Genomic DNA, 26,245 nt, shown 5'->3' on the forward strand with positions numbered 1-26,245 from the left:
CTGCGTTGGGTCGACGCGTTAAATGCTACAATCAAATCAAATCAATTTGTAGCGACGTGAGCAGATACGCGGCCAATTATTTTAAGTTTGTGTTGTTAACCGGGTACCCTCAAATAATGCATATTTATGATGAAAAGCTGCGCAAGAAACACGGAGGCAAAAGAAAAGGGGGCGACGCACAGCGCTCAACTCGCAACTGAATTTCAATCAGAAGGAATACAAGTATTTACACACAAAACTCTACAATCGCGTGAACAGATAACACGTGGAGTGCATGTAATCAACCCCAAGTTAGCATCCTCAAACAGTGGCACGTGAAATCGCTCCTCATCCAAGAAGTGGTTACACTCTGCTAGCGGATAAGAACTTGAGGGAACGAGGGAACAAGGGTAAGTCCGTTAGGGTAAGTGACCCAGTAAGAAGGAATGAGGGTATTTGCATTAGTGCTCCTTCTGTGTCATTACTGGACAAGAAATTTACATTTATTATCGGCTAGCAGAGTGTAATCACTTCTTGGATTAGAAGCAACGTCAGGAGCCACTGTTTGAGGATGCTAACTTGGGGTTGATTACATGCACTACGCGTGTTAACTGTTCACGCGATTGTACAGTTGTGTTTATAAATACGCCTTTTCTTTCTAATAAAAATTCAGTTGAGAGTTCAGCGCTGTGCGTCGTCCTCTCTTCTTTCGTCCCTGTGTTTTTTGCGCTGTTTTTCATCATCAATATGGATGTGAACAAACTAGCCCAACTTGCCATCCTGGCGCTCAAATAAGGCTTCTGTAGATAAATTATGCACGCTGAATGACGAGCAGATAAAGGGGGAGTTTAAATCCTCCTAGTATTCAGAGGACATTTAAGGACACACAAAAATAGTGTTGGCGTAGAATGCATGAAGTAGACAATAAAAAAAAAAGGCGAAGTGAATGCCAGCAGACCTTATTTGTTAGTAAGTGTTTTTTTTTGGCCAAGGAGGGAAGGATCAAGTCGAAGCGAAAAGGGGGGGGGGGTGGAAGCGCAGACGGGCGACGGCAGCTTCTGCCTCAGACAGGGAATACATCACCGCTATAGGCAACGGGCACTGTCTCTTTGTACCGTGTAGGCGCACGTATCTCTTGCTGTGCCAGAGCTCGGTACGCGTGGCGCACGCGCAAGTGGCAGCGCAATATTTACACGACTCTACCACGTGCGCTGCCGAGGTTCACACAACGCTGTGCCTTTGACAGTTCGTTCACCATTTTGTTGTTACTTCCCGTTCCCTTCAAATTCCGTGTCTTGTTTTTTACCGCTTCTCCCCGACGCGGGTTCCTTCCGAACACGCATATTTTCGCCCACGCGTGCTTTCGTCAGCTGTTACGAGCAGATCCAGAGGTTCCTGTTTCGTGAGAAGATCGAGTTTCTTATTTGGACGTAGAGGCTATCATCCACAGGCGCCGCCTAAATTAACGGTTTCTCATTATAGCTACCGGTAAACCGAGGAGAGGGAAGACGTTTTTTTTTTCTTTGAAGACAATGATTACAAGCGGCGCAGTCTGATACGATAGCTGGTACAGTGCCAATGCCGCTGCCACTGAAATCACACTGGCCTCATCTAACACTCCGTTAAAAGCCATAACCATCTCCTATACATAGCTATCTGCAGTGTTCACTTTAGCATGTGTGTATCTGTAACGATCTAGGACTGTTGCACTGCTACCCACATCCGTGGTGTTTCGACCCTGAAGCTACCGTTCGCATTTGTCGACAACTCAACTTTCCACTCTGTTTATGTTGTACCCTGCGTGGTACAAAATGTTACAACTGTATGTAGGCCAGCAGCAGCCACTTCTGGATTGTTGTTTTTGTATGCGTTTCCCTTTTGTAATGTGTATTTGTTACCCGATGCATAGTTCCATCGAGGCATGTTATGTATCTGCTTCGATGGACAAATAAACATCTTCACAACCATCTACTCTGCAGCACTGAAGCGATGGGGAGGCTTACAAGAGTCGTCCAAGGTCCTAACCCATATACTTTGCCCCTAATGCGGAGATTACACACTAAACTTTTTTACACCCTTTTAGCCAGAAATGGTGTAGCATAAGTGGAAAAAGGGTGTTGGGAGGCCTTTACAACCTTTTTCTTGAATCTCAACACCCTTTTTCTAGCCCTACCCCCTTTTTGTGTGAAAAACAGGGTGTTGATCAACTTCAACTCCCTTTGTTTTTCTTAGGATGTTGAAAGGGTGTGGAAAAGGTGTTCAGCTGTTCATTGAATAAAGCCATGTTTGGATGCATATTAGCACTGTAAAGAAGAAGACATCCCCTCATATACTCCTCTACTCGCAAGAAATTTTCAAACGCAAAAAAAAAAAATAATTGCTCGTATGCAATGATCGCTCGTTTCTATATGCGGTGCACCGCATGCCCCAAGTTTAGCTTTGGCACGTGAAACACCAATTTGAACCTTCAAAATTGAAAAAGACTGTAGTCGTGTGGCGAAAAGAGTGTTTACCGACTGCAACACGCTTGGCTTTCTGTAGGTTGTCGAAACGGTGTGAAATAGGTGTTCAGTTGCAAAAAAAGAACAGCGGAGCTGGGGGTCCACCTAGTTTCTCCCGGTGTTGCTAAGTTTTGTTATGTTTGCTAAGCTTTGCAATGTTCTTACTAAGCTAGGATGACCGTTGAGGGGTGCGGCCAAGTTTAACCGGATTTTACAAAGCTGTTCCAGTGTGTCGTGCATGCCCCCCCCACCCTACCCCTTATTGCCAGGGGATCCAAGGGGGAAACAAGCTAAGCTAGGTCGGCCCAGAGCTATGGTGGTTTTCCTGTCTTGCACCACTATTGCAAGCTGCGGAAATTTTTTGCCTTTTAAAATTCAAAAAAAGACTAGTACCTTTGAAATGGTACAGTAAGAGGTGCGCATACGCATACGCCCCTTGTGCTCACACTCTAACAAGCTCCAAAGCCGACTTCACTGTTATAACACCCTATCTGCGGCGGTACACCATTTACAGGTGCCGCAGTTCTTTTTCTTTGTATTTTCTTGCTAATGCCGTCGAAACTACCTCAAGCTTAAAAAACTTCACTGGTAATAAATTATGCCAATTAATATTGCTTTAAACATCGTGAGGTAAAAAACACTCCCCCGCTTGTGGGAAATGTCCAGTCCACCCGTGTAAACAGGTACAAAATGCCTCCAAAGTTGGAGGTCTCTTCACCTTTTTTTTAGTTGTAGGTCTTTTCTTACACCCTTTTTTTCTTTACGCCATTTTTATTAGTTTCGAACACCCTAATTTGTAGCTTTACACCCTTCTGGGAAAAAGGGTGTTTAAATACTGAACACCCTTTTCGAAGAATGTTGAGGTGGCGGGGAAGATTTGTTTGGTATTTAATAAAATTCTATAAGTTACGGAACACAAAAACTACCTCGTAATTAAAAAGTTTTTGCTAATCCCCGTGTTGATTTGTATATTCTTATAGTAAAATCCATAGTTAAAAAATTAGCGCTAAAATATCTGTTTTTTGCGAGAAGCCCACCGACTCGACCGGGGGGCTTTCCTCTGCTGGATATATAAAAGCAAGAACAGCACATGTACTACTAAGTAAGTATGCATTCCCTGTACCACTTGCATGCCGTTGGTTTTCTTGCTCAATTCGTTTGTGTTCCAACTGTAACTTGTGCGTATTGACTGTTTGTGTTGAATGCTGCGCGCTCCGCCGATTCACATTGTCACTGCGCATGCCATCACCTTAAAAAAAGGGTGTGAGGCTCAACACCCTATTTTTTAAGGTATTGAGCATCCTCAACACCCTTTTTTAATGGTGTTTAGCTCAACACCCTTTTTTCTTCCGTACACCCTTTTTTTACCAGAACATCTTTTAAGGGTGTTAGCCATGGGACAAGATTTTTACACCCTTTTCGGCCAAAAAGTGCGTAAAAAAGTTTAGTGTGTACATTAAGTTCGACTCTCAACCCTACTTGCACCGCTGTACTAACGTATACATTTCCGCTCCGAGCAACCGATACAGCTCATACACGGATTGAGTCATTCCGCCGGGCTTTGTTGCGGGGCAGGTAACCGCCTAGAACGCCTTGATTGCTTACATAAAGCACTCCAAGGCGGCCCGTGGATCTTTTCAAGCAACACTCAAGACATGTCTTTTGTATCATGTACAACGCGCATCAGTCCTTCTCCCGTCATGCCCTCAGACCAGAGGGACGGCCGCAACCGTCATAACCCGCACATATGTGTTTTAAGGGCGGTAGTCGTTCTTGGGCTTTCTGAACCCACAATTTCTGGTCAGTATGCCTGTCCCTCAATTCAGCCATTCGGGCAAAAGATAAGAGAATTCTGCAGCTGGAATTGTGTTCCGGAAAAATCTTTCTAAACCATTAGTTCTGGTAGTAACACACTATATCCTTGTCAACATTGCTCAGCAAAAGGGAAATATTATGCGTATTTAAGGTAAAACGCCAACGCGCAATTGGTGCTCGCAGCTGTAACTTTTAATTAAAAATAGATGAGTGCTTGATATCTGCGATTGCAAATAAAAAAACACGCATTGAAAACTGTTTTAACCCAAAAATACAAAAACGGCTCGCGCCCTAGCGTAATCCTCATCAAAGCACACTGACGGCCTAGTTGGTCTGGCATGATGGAAATAAAATTGCGCTAAAGGACGGGACGACAGAATTGCTCTGTGTGGTGTGTCTTCTTCTCTCGTCCCGTCCTTTAGGGCAATTTTATTTCCATCATAACTAGGCCTTATGGCGGCATTCCAATTGAGTCCAACAGTAACAAAAGGTTCCAATACACAGCGCGCGAGCAGCGGAATGCGGCAGAATTGAATTGACTTGAGAAAACCTCCACCACGCTGAATGTGGCAAAAGCAAGACTGGAGGGGAAGAGCGCGAGAGGTGGGCGGGAAAAGTGGGAAGAGATGCATTCACGTGGGAGGGCGGCAGAAGACCATCGTCTTTCGACGACATTTGCAACGAAGGGAGCACATGCGCGACCATTTTTTCAGTTAATGAAATGATGCGAGCGTTTGAAATTCATGCGTTATTCCCCTTGTTATTAGGATCACCACATGGTTGGTTCGGTCATCGCTCGATTTATACTTACAGCTAGTCAGAAAAATTGATTGATTGATTGATTGATTGATTGATTGATTGATTGATTGATTGATTGATTGATTGTAGGGTTTAATGCGCCGACGCAACGCAGGCGATGAGGCGCGCCGTAGTGGAGGGCTCCGGATTAATTTTGACCACCTGTGGGTCTTTAACGTGCGCCAAAATCTCGTACACACGGGCGTTTTTGCTTTTCGCCTACATCAGAAAAGCGGCCGCTGCGGCCGGGAATCGAGCCAGCGTCCTCGTGCTCAGCAGCGCGACGCCTTCCACTGAAGGAAGGAAGGAAGGAAGGAAGGAAGGAAGGAAGGAAGGAAGGAAGGAAGGAATACATTTTTTTCATCCATCGGGATCAGGTATTGGGGGCGGAGGAGTCCCACAGGGCTGCCACGACAGCTAGAGCCCGGGAGGTGTTCTGGACTTGGCCTGACTCGCCCGGGTCACGCAACATCTGCTCCCAGAGGTGAGGGGAGGGAACGGGGGGGGGGGGGGGGTACGGGTCCGCGGGGCATGCGCAGAGGTAATGGTAGTGAGGGTCCCGTGCCCTGCAGTCTGGACAGGTAGGGTCAGTAAAGAGGTGCGGATGACTGTGTATCAATGGTGTTCTGTGTGGTAAGGTGTGTGTTTGTAGGAAGGTGTGTGTTTGTGTTTGTGTTTGTTTGCATGTGGCCTGCCTCCGGAGAGAGGTGTGGGTGCGGGGGCGGGTATCGGCGGCGGAGAAGGCGGTAGTGCAGGGCAATATCCCTGTATTGCAGGAGGGAGGTTGGCTTGCCTGCAGGGGCATCGCGTGTAGGCGTAGAGAAAATGACGATCCGGTGAATTAGTTCGCGAGCACGTACGTGCTCCACTTCACTAGTGCCTACGCCTGTGTGGGCTGGTGTCCACAGCAGGGTCACGATGCTGGATGGAGGATTTTTGGAGAGAATTTGCAATGCCATGGGAGAGATGTTCCCGCGAATAAAATTGCGGATGGCCTGCTGACAGTCAGAGAGGACGAATTCGGGGGTGGGGCGCAGGGTGAGCGCGAGGGCAATAGCTGCCTACTGCACCGTGGTTGTGTTGCTAGTTAGGATGGTAGCCGCCGTTACGTTTGGTGATGTGTGTTGGCCAACAACAGCTACACAGTGTGCGGGCCAGAAAATGAGAGCGCGATCAGTTTTATCGCTCACGCCTCCTTGTCTTTCAACGAGGCTTCGTGGGAGGTCAGAGAAGTTCAATAAAATGCGTTCGCTTAGAATCCTTGTGGTTGGCCTCGCCTGCTCATTAGGCACTTTATCACTCTCGCCCTCACTTCTGGCTACCCCTTCCTTCCCTTGGGCTTACTATTTCCCCTATCAATTACTGGCTTTATCACTTGCAATCTATTTTCCTTCATCGTGCCTCACTTTCATGACTATACCAAACACCACACAAAAATCAAGAAAGTTCTATGGTTTGGCCATAAGATGTTTCAGTTTCAGGTGTTTTAGGTGCCTTAGCTGCACCTGCAATGTAACGCGCGCTGTAATGCATTATTTTGAGCACTTGAGGATATTTAACGTGCGCGGAAATCTTGAAACAAAAACGTTTAATTTTATGTCCGCTTACTACCAGCGGCTGCTGAGCCCGGGCTATAAACTCCGTCCTCATGCTTCGCAGCACAACGCCCTAGCCATCGAGTATAACCTCGAAGGGTGATCGTAGGGTAGCAAGGTTCGTTCACTATTTTCGGCGGCGGAAGTGTGGCGTAAGAAGTGCGACGTAAGACGAGATGTCAACCAATCACGAACCCTTCTTACTGAATCAGGGCTTCGTTATTTTGGTCCCCGTTTCACAGGAAAATCTCAGTTTCCGGAGCTTGAGGTGCCTCAAGCAAGTTATAAAGTGCAGCCAGCGTTTACGAAGTTCCCCTCCATAATGCGTGTAGGCCAACGGCCAACTCATAATTTTTTATTCTCATTCTTGTATATAGTCTCAGCGAAGCGAACCAGATATTTTTTGGTACGCGAAAATATTCTGCCGAAAATTATGGCAAAATACTGGAAAATTATGTTGCATGCGTGAAACGCACGACCACGTTCACTGCGCCGCGTGCAACTCGTCTCTAATAGTTCTCGCCAACCGCTCTTCACCTAAACTTAGCTTTCCCATTCAGCAAACCGCACGCGCGCTTGCGCGTTCACACGAGGCCCATTCAACGGTAAAAATCTCAAGCTGCCAGCTGAGAGCCCAAAAATAAAGAGCGCGCTCACACGGCCTGTAAGCCAATCAGCGTCGAGAGATTGGGCCACGCCGATTTTTCTGTTTCTCTTTCCCGAAATGCTTACAAGTAGCTGAAAATGTAGCTGAAACAAATCATTCAGAATTGCCATGCACTACTTCCGCGATATGGGAATAGTTGCAGATGCACGAAGTGCAAATTAAAGTAGAAAGTACTGTGCCAAGTAATGCAGCTGCCAGCAGAACACCGTGCAAGAAATGTAGAGTTGTCTAGCCTGTGTGAGCGTGGCTGATTCCGCGCAATTGCCTGCGTCGAGGATGTCTACGCTCACGTTTGAACTAGTTAAATGCGGGCACTGACCATGCAAAAGCGTAGTTCATGAATTATTGAGTAGGTTAGTGCGTTTCTCTGGCCCAGTTAAAAAGTTTTGCGCACCCATTCATTGTACTTATCACCCCCTACACGTCGCTTTCAGCGCATCCTGAAACTCCAGGCTTCTGACTTGAACTGTTTGTCACGGTGGTTTTTTCTCTCGTTCTGCAGCACAAGGTTGTTTTGCAAGCGCAGTGAACTAGCGCAAATAATGCACTGCAGCAACGAACGATGAGATCTAGTACGAGTGCAGCTGGCGAAAGCTAATTTGGAGTGGTACCAAGCGCACACGCAGAGGAGAATAAACAGCAACAAAAAAGTGTGCAGTCAGCGAGTAATGTGAATGTTCGCTCGGTGAGAAAAAAGCAACAACTTTGTGCGTGGGTCTTGCCTTTTAATGCCTAAACGTATCCATAAACGCGACAACAGTAATAGTCTGGTGGCTTCCCGGCCGCGGCGGCCGCTTTTCTGATGGAGGCGAAAAGCAAAAACGCCCGTGTGTACGAGATTTCGGCGCACATTAAAGATCCCCAGGTGGTCAAAATTAATCCGGAGCCCTCCACTACGGCGCGCCTCATCGCCTGCGTTGCGTCGGCGCGTTAAACCCCCACAATCAATCAATCAATCAATCAATAGTCTGGTGGCCGGTGACGAAAACAAAATAAGTAGGGGACGAAGGCCTCAGCTGAGCTAGGATTAACACTGTAGGTGAGCGACGCGGAATAATTTAGGTAACATCGGTCTTTTTAGTGTTTAACGAAACTTCGCACGCACCAGGGGTATTGGTATTTAGCCTTGATCACAAATACAGCTTGCGCGGCAGGAAATCGAAATGCCCTATATCGCACGTAATCGCGCCTAGGTAATCGTGCTAAGATGTGATTAGAATGGTGGTAATACTACATCAACCTTTAAAAACCACCGAAATTGAGGTTTATACCAACAAAAATGATATATTAGACCAAAATTGTTATTACGCCCTTCACTGCAAGATGTAGTTGGATATAACACATTTTCTTCCAAAACGATAGCACTCTGGTGCTGGAAAAATACAAATTACAACTTCTAAATCGGCCCTTGATATCACTTTCTATATATTAGCGGTAATATTTATTGCAGGAATATGATCAGGTCACTTCTAAATAGATTCCAAAGCACGCTGGATCAGTTCACTTTTCGAAGACGGTGCGATAAATGAATAAGCTATTTTTGTGGTATTATTGCACATATTGCTGAATGTGTGCCTAATTGTTCTCCAAATCTGTTGCATTAGACATGGTAAGTATATGGCTCAGCGTCGGTTAGCATTACTTTAAGAAAGACCCAAGTGAATTCTTCGGTGAAAAAAATAAACATTAGGAATAATGTACTAACTGTTGCAATTTTTTTTTATTTGCATGGAGCGTACATGTTAACCATAAGATACACTCTGTAATATTTTACTTTGGATAAGGAAGTCCCGGAGCTTTGCGCCGGCATGATGATAAAAACAACTTGAACGCTGTAGCCTGTAAAGCGTGCTTTGCTGTAAGAATAGACTTATTGAGGGAAAGCCAACAATAAAGAGAGCTATGATAAGGCAGAATGTAAATTAGGAGCGTGCTACATACAATCAATTCAGCCCATTAACTGTTCACCACGGTCGTTCATAAACAAAACATGGAGGTGGAACACATCCTCCCAGGCCATTATCCAAGCAACTGAATATAAATCAGACGAAATGTCCTTTAGAAGCTGTAACACAAAGCGGCGGCTTGGCGCGAATAAATTGGCACGGAGATGTAGTGTCTTTGCATGTTTGCGCCATGAGACTTCGAATGAGCGCACTAGCGAGATGAAAGCATACAAGGGAAGAAATAATAGAACTCAGTATTTTCAGCAATCATACTGCGCTTCATACAACAAGTTCACTAGATTGTTTTTTGCTGACGATGTTTTTTACATGCTACCTAGTTCAAATTACGCTTTCACGTGAATACGTAGTTAGCGCCAAAAGGCAGGACACATGATAGAAATACATGGAAAGAAGGCTATATCTGTTGTACCCCGTGCCCCATCTTTCAGAGCAAACAATATATCTTTACTATCATCTAACTAACTAGCCGAACTATTCTGCCTGAATACGCGTTCCACTACTCTCTAATGTGAAAGAGATTTTTTTTGTCAGCAATATGCGGATTCGATCTTATGAAATTGTGGGTTACAAAAACGTCTACCCGCAAAAAAAGAAAACAAAAAAAAAAACCCTTTAAGGCAGAGCCTACTTTATAAAAAAGCCGTCATACTCCACTGGTGCAGATGATTCGGGAGCGTACAACCTTCTCTACTCCATTGCATCTTAAGTTTCACCTATGGAGGAGGCGCGCAGTAATGAAGTTTCTGAGATAGAAGTTTCTCAGAGATCGGTGCAGTTCCGGCAGTCTCCATAATATTACGAATGTGCTGATTGAGGAGTTGCAGGACACGTATTACACTTGAAGGTGCCGTGACGACAAAGTACAACTTTGTTCAATTTGAAAGTACTAGACTTTGGTAGCTCACTCAGCTCCACTCCAGCCACTAAATATGTTTAAAAAAAAGAAACCCAAGAAATAATGAACAACGTAAATGTTGCGCCATTGTGACGTAATATGTACGGGAGTGACGTGTTGTGGGCCGGCATTAAAACATCTTGTTCAGTGTGTTAACTCCGCGTTAGGATTAAAGTGATGCGATAAAATGAAACTCGATGCCCCCCTACATTCTCTCTGTCATGTTTTTTTTGGCGGTGGCTTAGGCCAGCAGCCGCCCAGCGCATAAACGAGATTCTGTGACGTCATAAAAAAATAGCCAGAAAGTTGCTGATGAGTCGACACTGGGGATCCTCGATTTACCAGTCCTGGACGGTCCGCGGGCAGTCCGAGGACTGCCTTCAGACCGGAAGTACGATAGGAATACATGGGAAAATCGAGCGCCGGATCGCGTCTCGGGCAGTCCGCGGACAATCCGGGACTGATAATCGAGGAAGCCCACTGTTGAGTATGTTTTATTTATAATCTCGATTATTTGTTTAAAGTATGCAATAAAATTGGTAATATTGTTATCGGAACAAAAGAGCCTTTTTTGGTGAACTGAATTTGTATTCTGTCTTCATGGCTCCTTTAAGACAGACATGGTTCATAACCCCGAAAAATCTTCCCCTCCTCATGTTAGCCCAAAATTGTTAAGTTCGGCATTTCACAGCACAGTATTACCGGCTTACAAATATCTCATTCGATCCATTCTTAAATACGTTATAAATAGGGTCCTTAGTTTCCGAGTTTTAAAATTTCAAAATCTGGAGTTAAAAGGTGAAAGATCAATCCGCATGGCTCTGAGGATTGATCGGCCGCCATTTTGGGAAGTAGTCGACCGGGAAGATACCGGGCTCTTGTATGCGTCATTTGAAAACCCGGCGCTCATGTTGAAAACAAGAACGCAATATTCAGCGCTATCAATACCTTGCAAGGAGGAAAAAAAAGCCTAGCACGGATACTATAACTAAATCGGAAACAGCACGGACACCATGTTGTATAACTCGCATAATCTCACTGGCAAGCACTCCTTTCATTTGCTCGTGTTGAACAAGTCTCGTCGTAAGAAAATGTTCATTCGCACCGTGGGAAAGAAATGACATTTGATTGTAGAAACATCACAGCGTCTAAATTAAAAAACTAGATGAGTACGGGTTTGTGAGTGTGGTGCTTCTGTTCGAGTGCGGCTGTGTTCCGAACAAGAAGAGTGATGACGATACCACTGCATATTCACTGTTGATGGTAGTAAGCAGAGAGCAGAAGAACCCATCTAGCTCACAAAAGATCATCATTATCATCCTTCTGGATAGCCGTAGAATTCCGCATCTATATTGGTTCGATTGATGCGGAACTGAAGCTACGTGCATGTGAGGAGCCTCAACATTTTAAAAATCGAAGCAGGCGCTGAATTACTCGCGCATTTCAATTATACCAACTTAGTTTCTTCAAGGCGAAGTAATGCGTGAAACATGCCAACAACCACAAATTTCATCACTTTTCTTTTTAACGAGATGTCAGGTACGGCTGTCTGTGGAGTCACACGGTAATCTGCATCTGTCCCGAAGGACGGTGGTGTTAGTGATCCGCGTCTCCCCATGGCACCAAGAGCAGATGTCGAGAAAAAAAATGGAAGAAAATTGTGGTTCTGTGCTACTCTGCAGCGCGCTAGAACTTTTATTTTACGAAACACATTCGGAATCTGGTCATGTCCTTCCCTCTCATAGGTTGCGTTTCATCTCGATTTTTGTTTCTTTGTGTCTCTAGGAAGCGCCACCTGAAATCTGTGAATACAGCTATCGTGAATACAGCTATCGTGTTTACGTCGGTCATTTGTTTGTCGCGTATACGCATACGTAAACAAAGTTTCACGTTGACTAAGGAGGGCCGTTTTATGACTCCGTCGTGGAGTGTGCGGATGACATTGTTCGCATCTTTCTACACTGCTTCCGCGGTACGTGCCGTGCATCGTGCAGAATCGCTGATGAAAGCATGTATAGAGACGGACTCTCTATTTCGGGTACTGCACAAAAAACACACTCAACAGGAAGGTAAAGAAAGGCGTTCACATTCTGAAAACGGTCCTGCAAACTTTGTTCGCTGATTCGTCATTCGTACTCCTCTTTTACTCTCTTTTGAAGCCTTTGTTCTTAGAAGGTATGCTGGTCACGTGCGTGGGGTGCATGTACGTGCGCTGAAGTGATGTATGTATGCGTGTAGCTGTCCCCTTATATGAGCTTACCAACCACGTTCGTAAAGGATTGTATTTTTACGCTTTTCGTTTTATGATGTTGCTACCGTACACACTGTCATTTCTTTGTTTTTCGTCGCTCTTTTCACAAGTTCTTTTGTAGATCTGTTCATCTTTAAGTTCATCTAAAAAAAACTGTGCAGTTATGCTTTATCCCAGTTGATCGCAGCTGGCAAATTGCGTCGCTACATTATGTAAAACAATAATAAAGATTCATCTCGCGGGAATGTCCTACGCAGGATTTAGTTGCAGGGGGAGGGGCTGAACCACGATAAAAAGAGGAGGGAGGACATGAAAGGGAGAAAAAGAAGGTAAAATATACTGGAAAAGCAAAACAAGAACAGTGAGCCGTAACAACGTACTAATTAAAAATCCGGAATGGGGTGGGCGTGCAAGACCTCCAATTGTTTTGTAGATTCCGCTTTTTTTTCATAGACATTTCAAAACGGCTGATAGTTGCGGCCAGAGCAGACATCGAAGCGGCGTGAAGAAATTACGCCGGTTGCGGTGAAGGAGATGAGTAGCTTGCGACATAAAAATTATTATCGGTGGTCGTTAGCTCATGACAGCCATAACTAGAAGCCTAGGGACAAAAACTGTGTTTACTTTTATCATGGACTCAAGGAAGGAAGAGGTACTGTGAACCCTCTGAACATTTAATTTTAAGCACGTGTACGGTTCTACATAGCCAGGTACGTCATATTTTATGTATCGATGTTTAAGAATGGCTTATAATCATGTTTTTCACCATCCGCATCCGGATGTATGTCGCAATGTATTACTCCTCTTCCTTCCTTCCCTCCACACCGGCACTTCTTGTTTCGCCTTTCACCTCACTTTGTTCACTCCCATCTCCAGTCGCAAGGGGCTGACCCCTTCAGTTTTAAGTGCAGAGCACTTTAGGGGCTCGCCTTGTAGTCGTAGCTTGCTCGCTGGACCCAAGTATAGCCTCATGGCCTTCCGTCGTAGCGGCTGTCATCGCGGCGTAACCCAGAGGCTTCGAAAGCCAAGCAATTTATGTAGTCATAAGAATTCGAAACTCGTGAACCGCTGGTGCTTGTCATACACCTCCTCGTTGTTTAGCTCAAAGAATACTGCAGGTACATTTGAGGCAAAATATACGTAATTAACCGGCAGCGCCCGCGTTCATTTCGTTAGGAACGCTCGTTGGGTTGGTTTTTGCGATAGAAACCGAAAAAGAGTGGCAGAGCAGCGCCGGCACGTGCGGGGGGAAAAGCAAGCACAAAAAGAACAACGGAACTCCCGCTGGTATATTTTCAGGCAGGGGGTGCTCGAGCACTGCGAAGGCGGGAAATTCGGATTGTATTGGGTGGTACCAGTGAGCGGATAACGGCGCTACAGCCCATTAAGGCGAATCACTGCTCTGCACTTCAGACAGCTTCCACATTAAGTGGAACGGCCTGAATTTTTTTTATTAAAGCTTTTCTTTTCTCTCTTTCTCGGCCTTACCTTCTCCGTTTTTTTGACGAAGTAGAAATTTTCCAGAGTGGCTGGGGCCCCTTCACCTGCGCCCTCCTCTGACCGCCGGTGGTCCACGGTAAAGGCAGCGGAGAACCGGAAGGTCACGTGGTCACGCCTATTTTTTGCTGCCGTTTTTTCCCCACGGAATGCGTATAACTAGCCACCTGAGGCCGAGCCCTTAAATTTTTCTTGCCTTCCTGACACTCCTGATCCGGTTGGCTGTAAAGCTGTAAAACGACACACTTCAATGAAGCTTACAAAAACGACGTCAGATACACCAACTACCGTTCACGGTGTCGTCACATATATCGCGTAGTCGACACATAAGCCACGTATCCCAAACACTCAGCTGCGACAAAAAGCAGAAGGATGGTGATAGTGGAGGGTGATGTTGAGGCATGTATGAGGGGGTGGGAGATGGTAGTGGGATGGAGAAAGAGAGGAAGATAGGAGGAGGGGGGAGTGATTCGTCGGTGGCGGGGGCGACCTACCGGTGGAGGGGACGGGGGCTGATACACACTGTCGTCGTCCTCGACGCCGTCGTCTGGCGCTAGCGCACTGTCCGGCCCAGGCGGCTCTAAGGGCCCGTCCTGTGGCACCAGCACGGGGGGCGGACCCTGGCCGGCCTCGCCCGCCGGAGAGCCCTCCAGAACCACCGACTGCATCCGTCGCAGGGCGCGCAGCTCGGACGCCGCCGACTGCTTCCTCTTGACCGCCTTTGCGTTGGCCGCGTTTTTTTTTTGTTTTTGTTTTTGAGTATTTGATGTGGCCGGCGGGTTTCAGTTCAGCAAATTGAATGGTTTGGTCCGTTTTTGAGGAGGAGGCGGTACAGCGGTTGTTTATTTTACGCCAGTTGGGTTATAAGGAGAGAGAAGAGAAAGGGAGAGGGGAAAAGGATGACAGTCGTTTAGAACAATGACAGGAAGGATGAAAGCCCTGCAAATATCTAGAAAAAGTTACCAACTTCTCCTAGAGCCTCTTAACAAAATCTCTGAAAAAACATGCCAGCACAGGTCTCTGTCACTGGAAGTTTCTAGCTTTCGTTTGCTATGTCAATTTTTGGGAGTATATCTGGGATTGCGAAAAGAATTGCTCGGCATGATAGATGGGAAGCGTAGCACCTTATGTACAATATTTGCCTCGTTGATAATGATTTTTATGATAAACAGATCACACTCCTGACTCAGGACTCCTGAAGTTACGTGACTTTCATCGTTTGGTACTTTGATTATAATTCCTGGTACCATCTTTGGGATATTTCTTTATATTTCCCGGTCTTTGAAGTACAATGAGTGCTTCATATCAACTTAATTCGGGGGAGCTTAGTTTTAGAGTAGTGATCTGCTGCAGTCGTAGTTGCGGACAACACATTTCGTTATATAAGTGAAACGCTAGTGATTACTTTTTGGACCTAATACTGACTTGCGTCCTAAGAGAATAATAGAAAGCATTAAGCTACGGTGAGAACAACGGAAGAAAATGCATGCAAACAAGTTGCTGAGTTTTAATTGTTCTTGGCCATGGCGATGACAGAAATTAGGGCGAGGCTTTAATGAGAACATTTGATTCCAACAAATTGTTACAAATTGATTTGAGACTAGTTAACTAGTTCAGCTAACAAGCAAGACGAAAAGGATGCAAAAAGAAAACATCAGAAAAACTTTAGAAAGAAAAAACGGTTTCAATGATGAAAAAGAGCTCACTCTCTCAATGAGTCGAAAAATGAAGCAGTGATAGAAGCAGCGTTGAATGAAGAGGAATGAACAAGAAAGTGAGAGATGACAATAAACTACTACTACCGTGGCAAGTATGCACAATATTTCTACCTAGTTGCTTAAAATGCACAGCTTGTATGCAGTACAGCTTCGTGGCAATGGGCACAGAACAGATGCTACGACACACCACATGATGCCATGCAACGTGGCACATTGCAAGGCACTACTAGTGTATCGCTACAGCGCTGCGTAACTAAGGGGCCGTAGCGGAGGCTATTCGAGTGTGAAAATGGTTTCCAGAGTATCTATAGTGCGCAGCAACAGCGGGTAACATAGTTCATTGCGAACTCACGATTAGCTCGCACGCGTGTTTCACGTTTAGCAAAGCTCGGCTTCTACGGAACCAACATGGCGCATTTTGTGGGTAAATGCAGAGCGGAGCTCGTCCAGTGACTGCATGACAGGATGAGCCTCTCGGCTCCCACAACGACCCCAGCTGTTCTTAGAGCCTTTTTTCGCGTACAACGTCGTGACGACAAAGTGTGCGTTAGACATTGCAGCGAACGTCCGGAGTGGGAAGATGAGGGAAAATAGAAAATGGATTTGGAGGGCAAACGAAAGTTTGTACTTAATGATGCGAAAACCAGCAGTACAAACAGCAACGCATACATCCCATAAGTTTATCGAGTTCCTATCTTGCTTTACGTTGCGCGTTTCGCTCCACATGACACAAAAAATGGTCAGAGCTTTTCCAGGAACACGCCAAGCCTTTTGTCTTCTCCCTTCAAATTCATCATCCGTCATAATTTTTTATGATTTTTTGTTGCTCGGAAAGCCGTATGTTTTTTACTGCGTGAACTGAAGAGGATGAGCGTCTTTTGTAACCCGTTGCGGCATACGCTGCAACCATTCCTTCCCAAATTTTGTTTGATTGATCTACTCCCCCACCCCTCTTTGTTATTTATTGACTAGGGAAGGCAGGAGTAGCAGCGGCAGCGGAAACAAAGAAGCATAAGTTTTAATACTGGTTGCCTCGCCCACGCGAACAGAAACCAGGCCTCGACAAGATTGCCTACTCTCGGTACCAGCAGGCGATATGTGACCCCTCACATCGCAAGCTCCCTAACAAACCAGCCCTACAGTGTCGCGAATGCCAAACGATGTGCGTGGTATTCGCATCATAGAAAAATGAACGTACAACGAAGACCCCAGCATCCCTCGTAATCAAGGCAGTGTGTGTCAACAGGAAAGCCTCGCCGTGGATGCGGCGCTCGGGTTGCATTCGCTAACGCCCACTCGGTGCACACACACGCACGGGCGGGGAGCCGAGTGTGCGTGCCGACTTGCACTCGCCGAGCCACGAGCGCCGATCCATAAGCAGATTATTGGCCGCTGAAATGAGCGATGAGTTCGGAGATTGGGCCCGAACAACGTCGAGGCACCCCGCGGAGTTCTGCCCAGCGCCACTCGCAGGTTAGAATGCCTGCAGGATTCCTCCTCGCCACAGTGCGACCTGCGGCTTCACTGGCAGGGGCGAGACTTAGAATCGAAGCCGCCTTGATGTCCGGCGACCAGAAGGGAGGTATTTGGTTAGCTTCAGATTATCGGCGATGACCGGGAAGCGGCAGCGATGTCTCTATCTAGACCGAAACGCGTTGCGCCCAGTCCTGTCGATCGTGAACCGCCCGGAAACTGGGCGAAGGCGCACGCGCTCGCGCATCGATTTCGTGAGTAATTTGACGAGTCCATTATCTTTGTTCCTTTTGCTTTGTTTCTCAGTTATTTCCAGGGGCGCACTTGTTTGCAGCTCGGCAGATGCAATCGTAATGCGGTGGTCTGGGGTGCGCCCGCAGAGGACAAAGGGATCATCAGAGTCGGCGGAAAGGAAGCCGCAACCTGGGAGGACGAGCCCGAGCTGCCTTGGTGATTCTTCGAGTCAGGTTCTTGGAAGGAATTCGACTAGCCCGCAGTAGAACTAATCCTTCCGCTCTCTCTCACTCCCCCCCTCCTTCTCCATTTTCAGACGTCCGCTTCGTCCTCCCCTCCTTGCCCCCTTTGTCTGCTGCTCTAATCAGTTTCGCGGCGGTAAACCCCGCCACGAAACCCCGTCATCCCACGCAGACTTCATTTCGTCAATCTGAATTGTACTGTCTGCTTTTTTTTTCACCAATGAGTCTTCTCATCTTTTTCTGTTTCGCAAGTAACTCAGCCTTGCGCTAGGAGGTTTGCTTCTGTACTGTACTCGTACTGTACTCGTACTGTACTCGCCAACGTATTCGTTTGCCGCGGACGTCACGGCCTCGCGACTTTGGGAAGTTTGTGGGAGTCACTAACATCGGGGTCTAATGTTTGAGACGCGGGAAATTTAAAGTGGATTTTTTTATTCTTCTTCTGCGGTACGAAATTATCTTCGGAAAGCACAGCGATATGCCTTTTTTCCAGGTTGGTCGTTTCGTATTCGAGTGAGAGTAGCACGATCTTTACTGACCGGAAAATAAAAGCACAAGACCAAACTTTAGCATGTATTCTTAATTTTGAACATGCTTGTAATGGCAAGAAGTTAGCACATGGCAGACACCTACGATCCCGACCACGGAAAGACCTGGTAAAGTGTACTGAGGCAAGTTGAAGGTTATTCACCCGCGCTATTTGTTGGGTCTGTGCCGACACCTCCAGTGCTTTTTAAAAGCCGTGTCTGCGCCGCTATGGTTTCTGCCACAGCGGTCGACCCCAAGCTTTTTACACTGAAGCTGTATACGGCTAGGACCCCCGGTTTCTCTTCCGGAGGCGACGACTCCCTCGGCATTGCTTCTGCGCTCATCCTCACCACAGCCGACGCATCTTTCGCAAGTTGCAGACCCCTCGCCAATACCGATGTCTCTTTCACAAGTTTCGTAATCCTGTATTGACAGCGCTAGCACCATTATCAGCCATTGTACTTTCAAACGTCTACCTTTCTATGGGACGGACGCGCGTCAGTCGCTCTGAGGAAAAAGAGCGGGAATTGAAGAAGCGTCAGTGCGCGCAGGAGCCCGAATTGGCGCAAAAACAACGAAATGCCGCCGCTGCCGCGGAACGTGCAGCCGTCACTGTTGCCGCCCAAAGTTCACCCTCTTCGAGTAATTGCGAATACCTCCCGGAGGAAAACCAACTTGACCGTTCGGAACGCCGACGTGAGCCAATATAAGTGTACTATCGCAAAACATCACCACAGCTACAGCTTCGCTGGCTTCCATCTTCACACAGTGGAAGGGCTCTGAATTTTTTCGTCAGCAGCTGGGCCCCACCGGGTGGAAAATAAAAATGCTGCGGTAGAAAAGAAGCGAAATAAATAAAAAAGAACGTCGCAATGATTTGTTTGTTTGTTTGAGTCGTCGGCATTTCATACTAGTATGCATGATCACTCAATCGACAAAGGTAGGAAGTCACTAAAGAAATAAGAAAAGGAAGGAATGAAGTAATGAAGGAAAATAAATAAATAAATAAATAAATAAATAAATAAATAAATAAATAAATAAATAAATAAATAAAGTAGCAAAGCACAGTCCCAAAGTCATCTTGGCAACAAACTCTCAGAATAAAGAAAATCGGCAGGAATATAGGGAAATCGCATAACTGGCGACAGTAGGTAAAGTGGGCAGCGGAGAGCGATTTATATCGCGATAATGTCAGTTGCACAGATATTTCCCTTCCTGAATCTGCTCACACGCCCCCACATCTTCTGCATGCTCACCGTAATGACACCAGAAAAGAAACGAAACAGGAAATTTTACAAAAATAATTGTTTTTACTCTTTCGGTTAGGCGATGTTCGCTTTGACAGCAACCTTTGTAACGAGACAAATATAGACACGAAAGGAAATAAACAAACATGACGGAAAAAGTGACTCGGGCGAAAGCAAGCTTGGCGAAACCAATATTAGATCTTTCGCGTTGACGAAAAGGAAAGGCTTTTTCTCGAATTGTTTCGCAAGTTGATTTTCCTTCCTTGCGTCTTGATTTTCCTTCCCAGACAGCCACAATTGCTGCTGAGAGCAAACCTGTCGAAGCCGAGCTCAGATTCGTGTCTTTCTTTCTTTTTTTTTTTCTTCTCCGAGCTTTATTGGCTGCCGAGGTTTCCATGCCAACTGAGATTCCCAGCCATCGGTGAGATGGGAGCGGAAACATTTACCTCCACTCCGCATGCGGGCTTTCCGAAAATGTCCTCAAAAGCGCCGCCTACTCAGCGCTTTCCGATGCGGTCCGTTCAGCGTTTCAGTCCCAGTTATTTTTGGCGAACAAGTCCCGAATATGAAATGGCATAATATAGGACACAACTTTATAGAAGCGACTTTTGTTAATACACGCTTCCTACTCTGCCGCAAATAGTCAGTCTGGCGACGTTTATTGAAGGGATATCTTCTCTGTGTGTGACGCTGGAACGGGAGCGCTGCTACAAGCAAAGGATGCGTATGGAAAGTCTGCATTCTGCTTACTTGATGAATCCCTTTACATATAATTTTCTGCTATTCATTTTCTGCTCTACTACAGTGGTGCTTTAGGTGCGGTCTATACACTTCCTGAAGTAGTGTTCGTATTAAACTGAGGGGAATTTACTTTGCCCGCGGAGTCGGGGCGTTGCAAATCAAGCTGCTGAATAATAAGACGGTCTTGTTTCTTCACAGGAATGGCGCCACATATTTATTTATTTATTCCGATAATACTGCCGACCTTTGAAACAAGGTCCTTGGCAGGAGTGAGCGATACAACATACAGACGACACAGAATAAATGAACATGCATATTAAAGCAGTTCACTGGGGTACTGCCAGCGAACCATACAGCGCCTCATACAAAATCAAGCCGGAGAGGAGCAAAATTTTACGACAGGACTGCACAACACAAGAGATGAACAAGAATGAATGCGTCGTTGCCTTCAACGACAAGATAATAAACTGACCCCATTAATCGCTATATAGCCAGTATCGGCTTGAACTTGCATTTAGGATTTAAATCTTGCTTCGTTTTACTTTGGATAAGTACTAGGTAGCATAGTATGCGGGAGAACGTTTTCAAGAGGGCTAAGGAATTCGTCGTACTAGTGAACATTAAGACAGGGACAAAGCTAAAGAGGAGACGAGTGTTCACGCTAGAACTTCAACCAAGTTTATGCCACAGAAACAGGAAAAGCTAAAGAGGAGACGAGTGTCCACGCTACAACTTAAACCCAGTTTATGCCACAGAAACAGGAAAACACCAATAAGTAGATGATATTCGAAAGGGTTATCATAAAAACGCAGTGAAAACAAACAAAAGACTATCGCTCATATCACAGGCCACATTACAGCGCCGGCACATATCACCTGGCGTATATTAAGCCCACACGTGCGAACAGCCTTCATCCATCGCCAATGCGCAACCACCTCCCCCCTCTCCAAAATTTGAATTACTTCGCGGACAGCGCCAAGGACGGTGCCCTGATGCACGTTTCCCCTTCTCTGCCTATCAAGAAAGCTTCAGCAATTTCTCGGTCGGATTGAGAGGACGACCTGTACACGATGCGTTTCTGGCAGAAATCTGGAGTGCACCCCATGCACCTACGGCAATGATCAGCTAGGTGGCCAGCCCCCATGTGCGCCCCCATCTAAATCTTTAAAACCTCCCAGCCCCCATCTAAATCTTTAAAACCTCCATAGAAATACTCTTTCTGGTTGGTCTGGCCTCGTAACAAAATGAAAAGCTAAACCCGAACCACGCTTGGACGCAGCGGCAACGCCTTCACACCCACGATATGATGCAGTAGCTAAAAACAGATTTGGAAGTGACGCGCTGTAATCGCACTGACGTCAACGATTGTGCTGAAACCTTTTATAAAAACCGCCAGTTTGGAAACTGCCCATCAACCACGGATGACTGCAGCAACATAGACAACATGCAGGGATCAAGTGCCTGCCCAAAATGAGCTTTGCAGTTGCAATTCACAATAAAAAGAGCTGTTGCATCGATCTTTCCACAACTTAAGACACCATCAAGAGTATGGATGAATGAACTTTGCCCAACATAAAAAAAAAGGTTGTGTACTGAGTCTTGTACACGATTCTATCGCATATTGCAGCTAAACCGCGTTGTCGTATCTGTAATATTTCTTCCTCCAGAATATTTAGCTATACCGAGTAATTACAGTAAACACTCAATTTAACGAAATCGCTTTGTTCAAAATCCGCTTTATTCCAGGTATTTCTCGGTCCCTCCTTTCAACAAAATATAGTCTATAAGGAAGTTACTTTTCTTTATCGAAGATTTGGTTATCAAGAGTTTTTACTATACAAGCAATCCCTCCAAGTAATTTCAAGTAATTCTGCGAGTACTTTTCCCAAGCCAACAATGCTGTGCCCCTGAAGACAATCATCGGAGATGAATTCTGTCTGTTACCTTTTTTGGAATCTTCCAAAGTACTACTGCAACTACCGGAAGAGTTAGTGTACGGATGACGGTATGTGCAAAGATATCTTACAAAATAAATGCAAGGAGAAGATGTAAGATTTATAAGGATAGCTCGCGTAACTTTAAAGCACCAACATATTACCACGAAAATATCGAAAAAGACACAGCCTTCAAAGTAAACAACTCCGAAACTATCCCTGGCAGCCATTTCACTATAATCCTTCAAACTCCACCGCGACGTCTCGTTTATTATTCGCCAGCGCAAGCCAGCTGTCACTTCAACCACAGAAAAATACGGGACTGTACCACTGGGAACAAACCCAATACTTACGAAAAATATAACATAAAGATTCACGGCACGAGACACGGAGGAATATGGAATCTTCTTTATTCTCAGTATTATTTTGTTATTTTGTTTGTCGGTTCACTTCCCTTTCCTTTCTTTGAAATAACATCTCTGTTTTCGTTACGGCTGGCTGTGTTCAGGCAAATACTCGTCCCTATACCAGGTTCATCATTTCGTTTTTAGCGCACAATATTGAGTAAAAATGAAATCACTTCTTCTTCCCGACAGCAAGACGAACCAAGAATAAAAGCATGGGTGCCAGCGAACACACTGGCGCTTAATCCACCGCCGCACTTCCCCAAAGCCTTCGCTAATACGCTTTAATGATGCTGCTTAAAGTTCCTACAGCTGCGAGCGTTACGCGTTTACTTTTCCCACGCTCTGTTATTCCTTGGCCCCGACGATGTCTTTTGTATTGTTCTTTGTGCCAACTCACTTGGATGCCAGAAGTTTTCACCAAGTTTTATCGCACTCGTGCAGCAAATTTCACTCCGGAATTTCCCATTGCCTCGTCTTGGCAGATCTTTCCTCTGGGCTAGGCTCGCTAACATGTAATCACACGCCCTCAGCCGTCTGCTTTCCGAGCCAGGCACATAATTACCTTTTGTGCTCGTGCACGCTATAGTAAAGGCGCACACAATGCTAAAGATACTGTAACAGAGCCGTTCTCTCTCAGTTGTTATATCTGCTTCTGCTTGTCTGTTTTTCTTTCTATAAAGGTATGTATGTTGGGTGGAAAAGCACTTATAATTTGGCTGAATACAGAGGACAAGAAAAACGTAACTGGCCACTGTGTCCTGATCAGAGATCATGCATGTATGTTTGAAAGAAAATACCCATGAATTTTCCGCTTTGCTGTGGCGAAAAGAATGGAATAAATATGACAGATCATATAGTGTAAAGAAATACTTTAACGTCGTTCTACGTCTCACAGTAAAAGGCGAAAGGAAAGGATTGTGCGGCTGACAAAACCGAGTAGCCCGGATAATTTTTTGCGTGTGTGTGTGTGTGTTTTCACGTTCAGAAAAAGAATAATAAGATGAGAGAGAGCACGGGAAAGAGATGTAGACAGTTTTATGTCAACTGGGTGGAAAGTGAGCAAGAATTATGTACAACATAAACTGAAAGAGCGCCACGCGAAACTCGCTCGGAAACCAGTAGGCACGTAGAACCCTTTCCGATACCGGCCGCGTACGCTGCGCTCATCACTTACAAAATAACTTGCGCTGTTTTCATAGCCTGTGTAGACAAATCTTGAAAGTGTTTAGCCACAAATGTGCATTGCTTAGGTTTACGCGAATGCCTGTGCACGCACATATTTTTCCTTTTATTGGCGGAAGGAAGTCATTTGTAAAAAAAAAAAAAAAAAAGTAGTTTCTCGGTGTAGTCAGGGACATTTATAGGAGCCCTGACGTGTGCTTTCTGAAAAAGAGGCTGTCTTATATGGACCATATTTTTCTCCCGTCCATCGGTGGTAAGACATGGGTTACGCCTGTGAAGTCGATTTTGCAACTACGCAGCGCAATTTTCTTGGTCTCTGCGGTGCAGCTTGCCTGCCCTTTGTGGTACATGCTTCTCAAATATTCGGGTATTTCAAAGCATACAAGCGCAGGTTCTCCGGACTTGTATTGGCTTCGCTACGGCGCACTTCAAACGCAGAGGCAATCGGCGTGGCTCGAGATCCCCTTTTGTTAACTCGCGTGCAATTGAAGCACTAAGGGCTCATATTAAACACTTCACCCGACTGTCTGATCAGCACCTTGTGGATATTCCAGTTATTGTCTCCATGCGGAGTTCTGGGGTAGCAGCTGTCCACATTTCCGGCATTCCACCCGCCTTTGACGAGGCCACTCCTACCGCTGTGGTGTTTTGATGCAGCATGAGGTGTGCCTTGGTATTCCAGGCGTAGAAAAGAAATGTCATTTCGTAACAAAGGCCCCGGAACTTTGGTTTACCATATCATAAGTCGTAGAATAGCCGCATTTATGTTTACACCGCTGACTCGGTAACAAAATTCGCCCTGCGCTGTTATACCGCGGATGTTTCGGTATACCGAATGAAAGAAAGCTCCTCCCACTATTTCCATAACTAAAAAACTTACGGCCGTTTGTTGCAATCTTCACATATTTGAGAAAAGGTCACGCTGAAGATAGGAGGTATTTTGTGATTCAAAACTGCGCTTCACTCCCTCCAGTCAGCACTGTTCCGTGTACCTCACGAACAGCTACTGACCGCAATGTGAATGCTGTACGATCATGCCGTCCAAGTGGGTCGTGACGCTGCCATTCAGTCGCTTCAGAGTTACTGCGGCATTGTCGGCAATGAAAATTCTGACGATGCCGCACGTTCGGCACAGCAAAGAACTGCGAGCATACAGAATCCGCTACCTAGAACGGACGCTGTCAAGGTTATTTGCACACTACGTCTGTACATCAGGCTCCTCACGAGGCTGCCTTCTCACCATCTGGCGCAGCTTCCTCAAAGTAGACCACGATCTACTTTTTCAGCCATTATCACAACGCACAGGGCTGAAATCCCTTCAAGGTACGCCCCTGCGGCAACACCGACCTCCCCGTTGTGGTGCCTGGCACAACCTGAGATTCGTCTCAGTGTTCCGGGAATTCGAAAAAAAGCCCACTTGTCATCATTGGCCCTTCAACAGCTTACGCTGCTGTTACTGCATGAACGGTACAACGACCGGAAACATGTGTACACAGATGGCTCCGTAACGTCATCCAGTTCGGCAGGTGCAGTGTTTGTGCCAGCAGATTTTGCAACAACTCGATTCCGTATTGGCCATACCACGAGCTCGACAGCTACAGAACTTGCAGCCATTCGTGAGGCTCTTGACCATATCATCGGAGCTACTCCTCAAAATTGGGCGATCTTTTCGGATTCCAAGGCTGCCTTACAGAGCTTACGCGCAGCCCTGCGCTACGGCCCCCTACACCAACTGGTGACAGAGATAAGAGAAAAATTCCATCAAGCCATCACAGCCGGCCATGACGTAATTTTCCAGTGGCTTCCAGGTCACTGCGGAGTCATCGGTAACGTGCTGGCGGATGAAGCTGCCCGTACAGGCCATGAGAGCGACCGCACCATTCTACTTCCGCTTTCAAGAACCGATGGCGCCAGGACGCTTCGCTCCCTTGCACGCAAGATTACCATGCAGCAATGGAACACACCGGACTTTTCGAATCCCCGTCTGTATATTCAGGATCCTCTTCTTCGGCGCCGTATTCCGTATGGGCTGGCTCGACCCCAGTCAACTTTACTTTGCAGACTGTGGTTGGGAGTGACCTTCACGAAAGCCTACTCCTTCCTCATCGGGATGGCCAGCAGCGCCCACTGTGACGCCAGCGGGGCGGAAGAGACTATAGAAAATGTACTGTGTCGCTGCCCCGAATACTCGTCGGAGAGGAGCGTGCTTGCCACCGCGCTGAGCCGATTGGACAATCGACCATTTACGGTGGAAACTATTTTAAGTAATCGGTCTTCACCATCGACCTCGCAGAAGGCGACGAAAGCCCTTTTACGTTTCCTGAGTGAAACGAACTTGCTTGAAAGACTATAGTGCCCGAAACGGGACTAGAGTGCGCGCTTTCCCACTCCTATCTCTTCCTCTTCTCCCCCCCCCCCCCTTTTTATTCCCTGAACCCCATTCCCCCAGTGCAGGGTAGCAAACCGGGCTCTACACCTGGTTGACCTCCCGGCCTTTCCATTCTTTTTTCTTCTTCTTCTTATTCCCGGTGCCCAACTACATCCAAATCTTCCACACAATAATTCACAAGTGCA

General features: G+C 46.1%; 1 protein-coding gene across 5 annotated transcripts in view; it reads right to left on the minus strand.

Moving 5' to 3' along the window:
• Positions 1-26,245, minus strand: part of LOC144169567 (sodium/potassium/calcium exchanger Nckx30C-like) — a 357,968-nt gene that overhangs the window by 84,531 nt on the left and 247,192 nt on the right. For 3 of the 5 annotated variants that reach the window (XM_077698801.1, XM_077698799.1, XM_077698800.1), the window contains exon 4: positions 14,460-14,684. The exons of the other annotated variants lie outside the window; for them this stretch is intronic. In XM_077698801.1, the coding sequence (XP_077554927.1) occupies positions 14,460-14,684 (225 nt within the window). The remainder of the gene's footprint in view (positions 1-14,459; positions 14,685-26,245) is intronic. 5 annotated transcript variants of the gene reach the window in all.

The sequence above is a fragment of the Haemaphysalis longicornis genome, unplaced genomic scaffold (assembly GCF_048455015.1).
Source record: "Haemaphysalis longicornis isolate Haplotype H1 unplaced genomic scaffold, Haemaphysalis longicornis Haplotype H1 scaffold_2, whole genome shotgun sequence".
Taxonomy (NCBI): domain Eukaryota; kingdom Metazoa; phylum Arthropoda; class Arachnida; order Ixodida; family Ixodidae; genus Haemaphysalis; species Haemaphysalis longicornis.